The sequence below is a fragment of the Sipha flava genome, unplaced genomic scaffold (genome assembly GCF_003268045.1).
Source record: "Sipha flava isolate LNK unplaced genomic scaffold, YSA_version1 111_pilon_pilon, whole genome shotgun sequence".
In the NCBI taxonomy this organism is placed as follows: Eukaryota; Metazoa; Arthropoda; class Insecta; order Hemiptera; family Aphididae; genus Sipha; species Sipha flava.
Genome location: NW_020271729.1, coordinates 1,360,563 through 1,371,932, shown reverse-complemented (window position 1 = coordinate 1,371,932; position 11,370 = coordinate 1,360,563). Strand labels below are relative to the sequence as shown.

The 11,370-nt window shown below is 31.1% G+C and overlaps 1 protein-coding gene across 1 annotated transcript in view; it reads left to right on the top strand.

Moving 5' to 3' along the window:
- Window positions 1-452: 452 nt before the first annotated feature.
- LOC112688840 overlaps window positions 453-11,370 on the top strand; it is a gene marked incomplete in the record, with an annotated part of 28,613 nt that continues 17,695 nt past the window's right edge. Inside the window, 3 exon segments of the mRNA XM_025562229.1 lie at window positions 453-618; window positions 688-807; window positions 6,656-6,937. Coding sequence (XP_025418014.1) covers window positions 600-618; window positions 688-807; window positions 6,656-6,937 — 421 coding nt within the window.

Here is an 11,370-nt window from a genome sequence, read left to right as displayed (position 1 = left end):
ACGTTTGTAGACAAGCGAACCACTTCAATAAAACAAAATAGTTTTTTGATTCTTATTATTTGCTACACATAGTTGTAATATATGTAATATTTTTTTTTGAAATTTATCCGTAGTTTAAAAAAATGTTAAATGCCGCCCTGGGCGTGGGCCTATGTCACCTACCCCTCGAGCCGGTGGGTGGGGAGCGAAAAGATCTGCGGACGGAAACGCACAAAATACGCGTGTACGGGTAAGAAGGGCGCCCGTGGTCCGCGCCGAAGATGTCGGAGTACACGCGCCGCGGGTATATTAGGCGGTGTGGGCGTTTGTTTTCGTGTGGGCCACGCGGTCCTCGCGATCCTCGGGTTACCGTACATGGCCAGTGACGCAACGACTGCGCGCACTCCTACCTCAACCGCACGTACGCGACCGAATAAAAAACGCCCGAGTGGAAGCACAACACGTTTGACGCACGCTCATAGCTGCTGGCACGCGTTTCGCGAAGGATTTGCGCCCTTGCGGCGGGGTTCAACGGGACATTCATTCCGGTTGATCATCGTTATCGTTGTTATCAAAACGTTGGTTCGGCACCAGACCCCATAAATTTTGTAAATCATGTTATGCAATCAACCCAAAACGGTCCGTCCGCTGCGCCGCGACACACGTAAACGTGATCGCAATTATAATTTATAATTCTTCCGTTCACAGATCTCGAGCTGAAGCCCGTCGCAAACATGCTGGACGTGTACCGCTCGGACTCGCAAAAGTCCGATTCGTCGCAGAGGCCCAGAGTGTCGTTCAACCGGGACGTGCGGATCAAGAAAATCGGTACGCGCAAAACGTAGTTAATATAATTGTAAAACGTCCATCACACTTCTCGCATCAAAAACCATTTGTTTTTTATTATTCGTTCTGTTGTCCTGTGGCGAGAGCGCGGATAACCTCGAGTTAGGTCCTAAATTTCAAAAATAGTATGAATTGGGTTCAGACGTATTTTATCGAGTACACGAGTTGGTTCCAGCGTCTGCAACACGGTTGCGCAATGTTTCCTTTTTTGACCCGACAAATTACACCACGATTACGCAAAAAATTTGAAATACGATTGCGCCCCGATCCTTTTTCACCTGATAAAATAACAACACCATTACGCACCATACGCTATGTATAATAATTTATGTACAACATAAAATAATGTATACAATACATACCTTCTACATATAATTTTCATATACATGCATTCAAACTTATTAACTATTAATTTACAATTTTTCTTCCCAATTATTACAGACTTAGGACTCTCAAAAAATTAACATCGTTAGCTTGGTCAAAAATTGTTTTTTTATAAATTACATGTATGCTAAATGTATTTACTGATATGGTCAATAGTCGACATTTTTTTTAATAAATTTCTGACCACAAAATTTTAGCGCCCCCAAAAAACTGGTGCTCGGGGCAGTTGTAGCTAGTGCCCCCCTTAAATGCGGCCCTGCAAACGGTCATGATATTTATTAAAATACGTTCATTTTTATAGTTTAATTCAAAATGTTCACACTATAATATTTCATACTGTTTCAATTTTCGTTAATTGTGTACGGTTGAAATCAACGATAATCCATCTCACTCAAAACTCGAGTGTTAGAGAGGATCGATGAAACATATTCGTCGAATACTTCTATGGACACATCGTGAAAACAGTCAGCTACGTCGTATTTCGAAATGTAAAAGTTGTAAAAAAAAATGTACAGTGCCGGAATTCGATTTTTTTTTTTTTAGGTTGCCAACGATGTTTAACTTTACACTGTACACTTATACTATAAACACCAATCTACTTGTTTCGTCACAACAGTATTACAAACGACTGTGGGACGAAGTTAACTTCCGGCTGTAGATAAGTGCAGTACGAAATTACGTTTGTCTTAGGTTCTTTTAATGTATGTGTAAAGTTTTAGAAACATGACACACGGTGAACACGTCAAAAGTAGATACTTGGTCGTTTAGTCGAGGCCAGATAGATATTATATTTTATATTTCGTCTAATTCTTCTTCTTCTGCTGGTATTTATTACTCTTGAAGAGTTTTTGCCGCCATCACAATCTGTCTCCATTCTCCTCTATTATGAACCATACTCTTTCACTCTCGTACTCCTTTTTTTCCTGAGGTCTTCTTCCGCTGTATTCAACCATATTTTTTCTAGGCCGTCCGCGAGGCCTCTTTCCCGTAGGCCTCCATTCCAGCACCGTTCTAACCGTCTCTTTCTCATTTCTGCGCATTACGTGACCAAGCCTTTGTATTCGTTGTCCACTTATGAAGCTAGTGACTAGTGCCAGTTCCAACTCATCCTGTAATTCTCGATTAAATTTTCTTCTCCACGCACCTGTTCTATTATCATAGACAGAACCGCAAATTATTCTCCATATTTTATTTTCAAACGTCCATAGTTTCCTTCCTGTATTATTAGTGGTTGTCCAGGTTTCACATTCATAGGTTAACGTGGGCCTTATTATAGCCGTGTACAACCTTGTCTTTGTTTTCTTTGAGAATAATTTTGATTTCAGAAACTTACTTAGTGCGAATGCTGCCCTTTTTTTATATATATTATGTCTACAATGTTCTCAAATTTCGCAATGTGGTGTGCAGTTTTTTACGAATAAAATTGTGTAGACGGTAGACGTGTTCATGGCGTTGCAGGCAAACGGACATAATTGATATCCATCTCGAGGAAAAAAAATCACGGGCTTGCATAGAACTTGACGTGTTTTACTTGAAACGGCACGGGGGGTTTTGAATGGATGACGGTGATTATCCGCAGCAGAATGATTTAATAATATTGTTACGAAGATAGCTTAAAAAAAAAAAAAAAAACACTTATTATTATTTATGAATTTATTATGTGAAAAAATATAATTTTAACAAATCAAGTACGTGTGTCAAAGTGAACGTCAAGTTCACATCGTAGATATAGAAAACAGAAAATAAAACGTTTTACATACACGCATTTGCGCTTTGAAGTGTCGTAGTCAAGAAAATTGTTTAAAAATAAAATATCGATTACGAAAGCACCGAAGACCGTGGACAAATATAACGATAGTACCGTCAACATGAATGGAAGAATACAATCATAAATATTGAGTGTGTGTATATATGTAGAAGTAATAGTAGTAGTAGTAATACAAAAGTGGAAAAAACAAAAGATTATTTAACTTTTATTACGAAAAATAATATTGCATTCAAGTATGAGGTTTTCGTACGCGTACGTATACATATACATGTGAAGCTACTGTCAATAAAACGAGTGAGCGTTGATTGATGATTTTGTGGAAAATAAATCTCAATAAGTACGTAAGATACATATAGTTATTATATGATATTACAAAATGTTTATACACAGGTATTTGTTTATGCATTTGGATATTATAATTTATAATGTACGTATAAATTTCATGAACATGGTAATAATAATTGTGAAGAATTTATGCAATTTACTTTGTCAATGTCGTATAGTGTTCATATAGCTCATAATATATCTTATACGTATACTATGTATACATGAGAAAATAAAACAATAGTATGAAATCGTGAGAAATAACAATTGTTGGATTCATAGGGTTCATTTTTTTTTTGTAAATGTCATCGTATTTTTTTTTTTTATATAGATGTATTAAATTATAAATTACAACTTAATCATGAAAGTAAATAATTTTATTATGGCAATTTTGTCGCGAGATAAAAGAAAAAAAAATTGCATTCATTTAAATGTAAAAATAATAATTTGAGATTGTGTACAAATCTGGATAGAACGGATTTATTTAGATTCAAAGATACGATTGATAAAAACATAATATAATCAAGTTTCCGTCCTATTTGAAGGATAAAATGAACATATGGTTGTACGATTGAAAGAACCGATCAGCATATTAAGTCTAATTAGAAACTAGGTCTACAGAAGAAGGTCGAAAAAAATGGGCGTCGTTCAATGTCATGTGTGCTTTGTAACTTACGTTTTTGGAATACAACCACAAACATTTCCGGACAAATAATCTATGTTCCACAATTCATTGTTATATTTTGACGGCTAGTTCTGAGTAATATTCGTTAATAACGTAAATCTAATGAGTTTAATACGAAAAAAAGAAAAAGCAGTCGGATTAATTGGATAGGTCGCTGGGGCGGATGTTTTTACATTTTAAAGCATTATGGTTAATCCCATTTCGTTCCAAAAACTACTAAACGAAGGTAGGTTATATAGTGAATATATAAATTTATTAAGTGCTCACAAAAAAAAAAAAAAAAAAAACTTGCTGTCAAATCCAGATACTTTAATTATATAATATATAATTAAAGTATTTAGATAATCTGGGTAATACATAATAGTAAATCATATATTATATGATTTATTATTATGCATTACCCATACGATAAGTAATATAATATTTATGTAGGTATTATAATTTCAAGTCTTAAAAACATGAGTTTATTTATCTTATGAAAAACGTGTACGAAACGGAAACCAATGAACGCAGTTCGTCGAACTAATTATTTTTCGCTTTTCTACACAAAACAATTATATTGAGGAAATAGAAAATTTACCTTTTCACCCGGTGCATTCTGTATAACGTTGTTCTCGAAATATGAAATTAATCCGTATCGATTATAAGCATTATAACTGAACCTACTCTCAGTGATGTGACTCTTAGAATTATTCTTACTGTGTCAGTATTATATCTAAAGCTATTTCTGTAAAATTATATTATAAAAACTTCAAATGACATAAAAAATAATTTTCATAATGAAACTAAAACAATAAAGTACTATAAAGACTATAAAGTTGAAATTTAGACAATAATAAAATAAGAAAATTTAAAACATTCAGATATTATTCTACAGTCAGATTTATTATAGTCTATATATTCACAATCAATACAATAAACATAAATGCCCATAGGATAATACATTTTTCAATCCTACATGAAAAAATGATGTGATTTTTTGAAATTATGTGAATATATATACACAAAAACTTATTCTAAAACAATAGTTCTAGCTTTGTCTTTAATAATATATCACAGTTTAAGATTTATCAGCAACTATTTAAATATAACAATTGTATTCATATTTTAATTTTTTTAAAACCACCGTGGTATGAAATATATTATAAAATTCTTTAACAATTAAAATGTAAATTATATCTACGATAGAAATTGGTCACTCGGATAATTATTATAATTGTATAATGGAAAGTTATCGTGAGACAATATATTTGATAATAAATCTAATGAAAACAATCGATTTAATCAAAAAAAAAAAAAAAATTCTATTATTATTAAAATTATGACTAATTAAAAATATTATACTTTAAAGTAAAGCTCAAAACTTGATGAACGATTTATGATCTTATAAAAAAAAATGCATGAAACTATTTTGCATCCAAAAGTAAAGTGATATCACCGGTGGCATATTTTCAAATTTTTTGTGGAGGATATTTAAAATTTTCCCAAAAAATAAGTGATTTTATAATATAAAAATACGTATAAGATATGAATTGTTAATTATATTATAAATACAAATTAAGAACTATTTACAACTACATAATATAAATGATAAATGTATGTTCTCTTTCACTGTACTAACTTTGTAGCAAGCCATTTATGTTTTTTGAACATATTTTTTCTGGGGTGGGGGTCGAGTCACCACTTAGTTATCCCTTGGTCCAATAAGTACAGAAATCTTGTATTAAATCTGTTGACGATATTTGTATATTTCTAAAATGTTATTCCTTATTTGTTATCTATCAAATGCAGTAGAAGCCGCTTATTAGGAACACGGATAATTGATACAATCGCGTAATTGAAACAAAATGTCTAGGGATGGATCGGTCATATATTAAAACATTGTAAATCATTAAGATTGTTGAAACACCACATCGGTTATTTGAAACCATAAGGGCCAAGTTCGTCGAAAAAATGCCGGTTATTTAGCGGTAACCAATGTATTGTATTACAATGTACTTTTTCTTATGTCGTTACGATCGAAATCAGTCGAAGTCTCGGAAGAAGTGTACGGAGGTTGGATTGATGTGGACTCACACCTCGATGTTACAGATGTTATTCCAGGTTATTACAGAGGTTTCAACAGAAGAAGAGATCTGTAATGCGGTTATGAACTCTCAAACAATTTAACAAGCTATTACTGATGATAAAGAAGAAAAAAAGCGGTCCATCACCATGAAGTAAAGAAATTGTAGAAGTTCTATGAGTGTCGTAAGTGTCCTCAAGAAAGCAGCCCTGCACCGTGCGGATGAAAAAGGCTTTGGGCAACATTATTCTTACGAAATCATGAACATCAAGTTCTTCGAAGCAAAACAACAGACAACGATAAACGCACATACATTTTTTTTCATAATAAATAAAACCAATCGCTTATTAGAAACAATTCATTGACACATTTCAACTTGGTCCAAAAGTGTTCCAAATAAACGGCTTCTACTGTAGTAGTAAAATATCAAAATATATCATACGTTTATATACCATTGTTAACATCACTTTTACTGACGAGTTACCAACATGCGTTACATCAGCCTGGACAATGTGTTTAAACATATTTTTATTTTCAAAACAGAGATTAGGTAATACGGCGATACAGTAATAATTTAAACAGTTTTTGTTCGTTTTTTTTCCAGGCAACTCGGACGCAGCAAGTATTGTGGAAGCTTTAGCTGGGGATGGTGAAGGTCATTTAGTACCCACGCCAGTTCGCAGAGAAAAGATCAAAGCATCTAAACGTGAACTAGCGTTGGAAGCAGACCGTGTGCTAAAACAGGCGGACAGCGTGGCCTCGCTGCATTCGGATATACCGCCGAAAAGACAGCCGAGGAGTAAACCAGTCGATGGGGAACCCAACCAGTCCCTTCAACGGAAGTCAAGTTTTGGAGGGACGGATTCAAAAAAATGGAATTCAGAAGGTAAAAACCCAAGGTGTCCTAATTATTATTTCGAGACCCGTAAAAACACTCTTTATGTTGATTCTCGCGGAGAACAAAAAGAAATTCGAAAAGGTCGAGAAATTCAATACGTCGACGTTAGACGTAACAATAATCCATTGCGTTTACACGCGAGCAGATATTAGAGATGTTGTGTACAAGTTTTCTAACGACTCTGGTTTAAATGCTCAAAAAACATTTTCAACTTATTCAAATATACGTATTAATTGAGAAATAATCATCAAATGTTCATCATACTACGTGTATTTTATTATTTTTGTATTGTTCGCACACACTCTCGTTTAATATTAAATAATTTTACGTCCAAAATTCATCTGGTGCTGAATTAAGTGAGTTCACGGATTAAACTACTGACAATGAAAAATATTAAACTCTTTAATTCCTGAGTTTTTTATTGTAATCATAATTATAACTGTATGAATATGTAAATGCATAAAAAACTCGGCCGAGAAAATATAAGAAACATAATGATGAATTGTTTTCTTTTATAATAAAATGATAAGTCTTATATCAAAATAATTGCAGTCAATAATATTTTAAGTCTCAGCTATAATATCTCACTATAAATACTATATAAAATAATACTACATAACCCATCTTTTTTAAAAGAATAAAATAAAATTAGTTTTTACTAAATCATTTTTTTAATACTTATTTGAATGTCGTTTGTAATGCGTTTTCATTGTAGATGTGTAATATAATTTTTCAAATACAAAAAAAAAAATATTAAAGTATTAAATAGTTTATAATAAACAGATACAATTTATACTTGTTATTCGTGTTTGAAAATAACGTGGACGTATGTAAAGGCATCTCATCTATTTTCAGACATTTTAAGCATACCTCGATTATTTTTTTTTACATGTAATTAATAATACCGATAGTTTACCGATAATTTTATATTTTTCTTAGTATATAATACATTCACAAAATATTTGAATTATTTTCATATTTTTTGGTTAGGTTAAGTCTTGAACTACTCGTATGGCTATCATGTCTCAAATATTTTCAAGCCATTATTAAAAAAAAAAAAAAAAATAATAATACAGAATAAAATTTAACTGATATTTAAAATTGTGGAAATATATGTAAGAAGGGATTCAGTTACCGCACAACAACCAGTCAGAACGAATTATTGGAATGTTGTCTTTTTCGAAAGTAATTGAAGTCCAACTATTTTTATTTCACCAATTCAAGCATAGAGAAACTTATCCAAAACGGAAAAAAACATGTTGATAGTAGAAACATTATGTTGGATTCAGTTTTGAGTATACAAAATTTGCTGATTATAATGAATAAATAATTTATATGAATCAATTGAAAACCTTAGTACATAATATGTGAAATAAACAATAGGCAGTAAATATTAAATAGTCAATTCCCGATGACTCAAACCTATTAATGATCTGTTCAATGTTCAAATGCATATTAACTTATATTAATTAATACAGAAATCTTGGGCTGTCGAATGTTTTTACTCCTTTTTCAGATTCAAAGTAATTGCGTATTAGTTGTTTCGTAATAACTTCGAAGTATTATAGAATTTTGATATATTACCGAATTTAATTTTTAATACAATGTTGGCTTATATTTTTAAAATCGTATACAAGATTATTTTCTAAAATATTATACTTCATCCGTACATATTGATCAATATTTCATATAATAAAATTGATTAGCTGATTATAGGTCCACAGACGAGATCGTTCATGTTGGATCATTTGGTTGGAATACGTCTACGTTTTTGTATAACATTTTGTCGTGACTGAAATAATTTATAAAGTATATTTTTTTCTTGAATCGATCACCGCTGAAATTTAAACTACAATAGCGAAAGGAGTAAAATAAATAAAAAGGCTGTCTTTCATGTAATATGATCCTTATATGAAGTAAATAAATCTAGATTATGATGGATGAGTACAAAAATAAAAAGTGGAATAACCTTTAAAGGATTTTAAAGAAATTAAGCGTATGAAATTGTTTGTCTTTGAATGTATGCTTTATTGATTTCTATAAACTCTATTGATTTCTATTCAGAAATGTTTAAAAATTATATTTTTGAAATGTAGATAGTCATGATGAGCATTATTAGTTTGTAAAAAATTGTATGGGTAACTTTAATTAAAAGACAATATCATTGCATTCAACTATAAATATTTTGTTAACTTTACACGATAAATATTGAATATTTGTCCGCACGATAAGAATCTAATTCTGATAAAAAGAGGAAATCGCGGTAAAACAAATAAATAACAACTACGAAAATGATTCGTAGTAAATAATTCAATTTCTGAAATATTTTATGAGGTATATAAATTGACGCAATTACACTTCAATCTCAGGGATACTTATAAGAACCACGCAAAATGTATATCTCGCGCAACCGTATATAAAATTAACGCAGTACGCTGTAAAAACAATTATGAAATAATTGCTGCCCATAAATATTAAAAAAAAAAAAAAAACCATTAATAGTACCTATTACCTTTTTCGAACACACCGGCCGTTTTGTTACAACTGGAAAAGGAAATAATATATTTTTTATATCAAATTGTTATTATCAATCCATGTCAACTGAAACCAATTCATAAATTAAAAATTAATAATAACACGTAAATGAATGAATATATTAAATATATAGAAATTTTCTATCTAAAGTGGTAACAATCAATTTCCGCCTAAACTAACGAAAGTTAAAAATTTTAATTTTACTTACACATTTATGTCGAGTATGTCGCATTAACGTATGACGACGAAGAAATTAGCGTAATTTCAGCTATGGCAATTTTTTTCCAATGCAATTAGAGTAAAAAATCCTTTTATTATTAAGAAAACATTATGAGCGCAGTGCATAAAAATAATAATTATGGTTGCCTCGTTCGTTATTCCTGGGTTTTGCATCGGTCATATAATAATTTTTATAAATGAACACACTATTGCGTAACTCCAATACATTTTGAACTCTAAACACAATCGTGTAATATTAATCTAAAAGTTGTTTTACGATTTTCCCAGCGGTGCACGGTGAAATACATATTATATTTTATTTACAAATATGAAAAGTTTGATTAGTTCGCGATTGTGGATAATTTTTTTTTCGAAAAGGCCAACTAATAAAAATGATTGATTTTCACTGAACTCGACACTGCGGACCTAAAATCACGACTTTGCATAATTATCTATAATACAGGTAGGACGATTCCTCGATACTGCCTTTGAGTACCTTATTTATTGTATCTCTACACATACGTTGCATTTTAAATATAATATCTACCATATTAATGATGGGCCGATACCACTTTTTACCGATACCCGATATACCGGTATATGCAACCAATACAAAACCGATACCCGATATAATAATCACAAGTAAAAACTTAGTTGATTTTAATATATTACATAAAAAAAATCAACTTCTTTGGCAAAAACCATGAACCTATACTAAAATTAATCCGATACCGCAAACCGATAAAACCGATATTACATAATATAAGCATTACATTATTTTAGTAAGTAAGCAGTTTTATTTGCAAATTAAATAACAATGTTCCTTTTAATTTTAAACACTGTATTACTATCGAAATTTAGTGATTAAAATATTGTTATTATTGGTATTAATGTATTTTATGCTGGTGGTTTTTTTTTTTTTTTTTGCGGTATCCGTTCAAATATCTGTTTTGAAAATAAACGGATACCGATATTTCCGATACCACCAATATCGGCCGATACTAATTATCGGCTCTAGGATCGGCCGGCTGGTACCGAATTGATTCCCGAGCTCCAAACTCACGCACTGAATTGGTTCCCGCCTGAAAAAGTTATTTTATTAGGTATAGCCGAATTGGTTCCCGTTTGAAAAAGGTATTTTATTAGGTATAGCCAAATTGGTTCCCGTTTAATTACGCAAATTTTCCTTCTTAATTTTATAGGCTTAGGACTGTCAACTTAAAAGTAGATTTAATTAATAATGTGCGTTAATGTGTGTTAAAAAAAAAAAAATGATAAAATATATACAATTTTAAATCGTTGATTTGGAAGTCAACTAGTCATCACTTAGGTATACGAAATACAAATAATAAAATATAATAAATACAATTTAAAACCACTGATTTGCAAATTTGAAGCTAACTTTCTTTAAATATTCAATTTTCGTAATTTTCTCATTAATGTAATCTGCCATACAATTTTCCAAGTATTTGTTATTTCTTTCCTATTTGCTTGTAATTTGCTAGTCTCTAGTAATCTATAGTCTTCTGTATTTCTATACTCTATTTTATAGATATAATAATTGTGACTATTATTATGTCATAAATATAGTTTTTAAAATTTTGTTTTTTGCTCCTTATGCACTGGCCCGCTAGATTTTAATTTTTAATATTGTAAGTAAATTATTT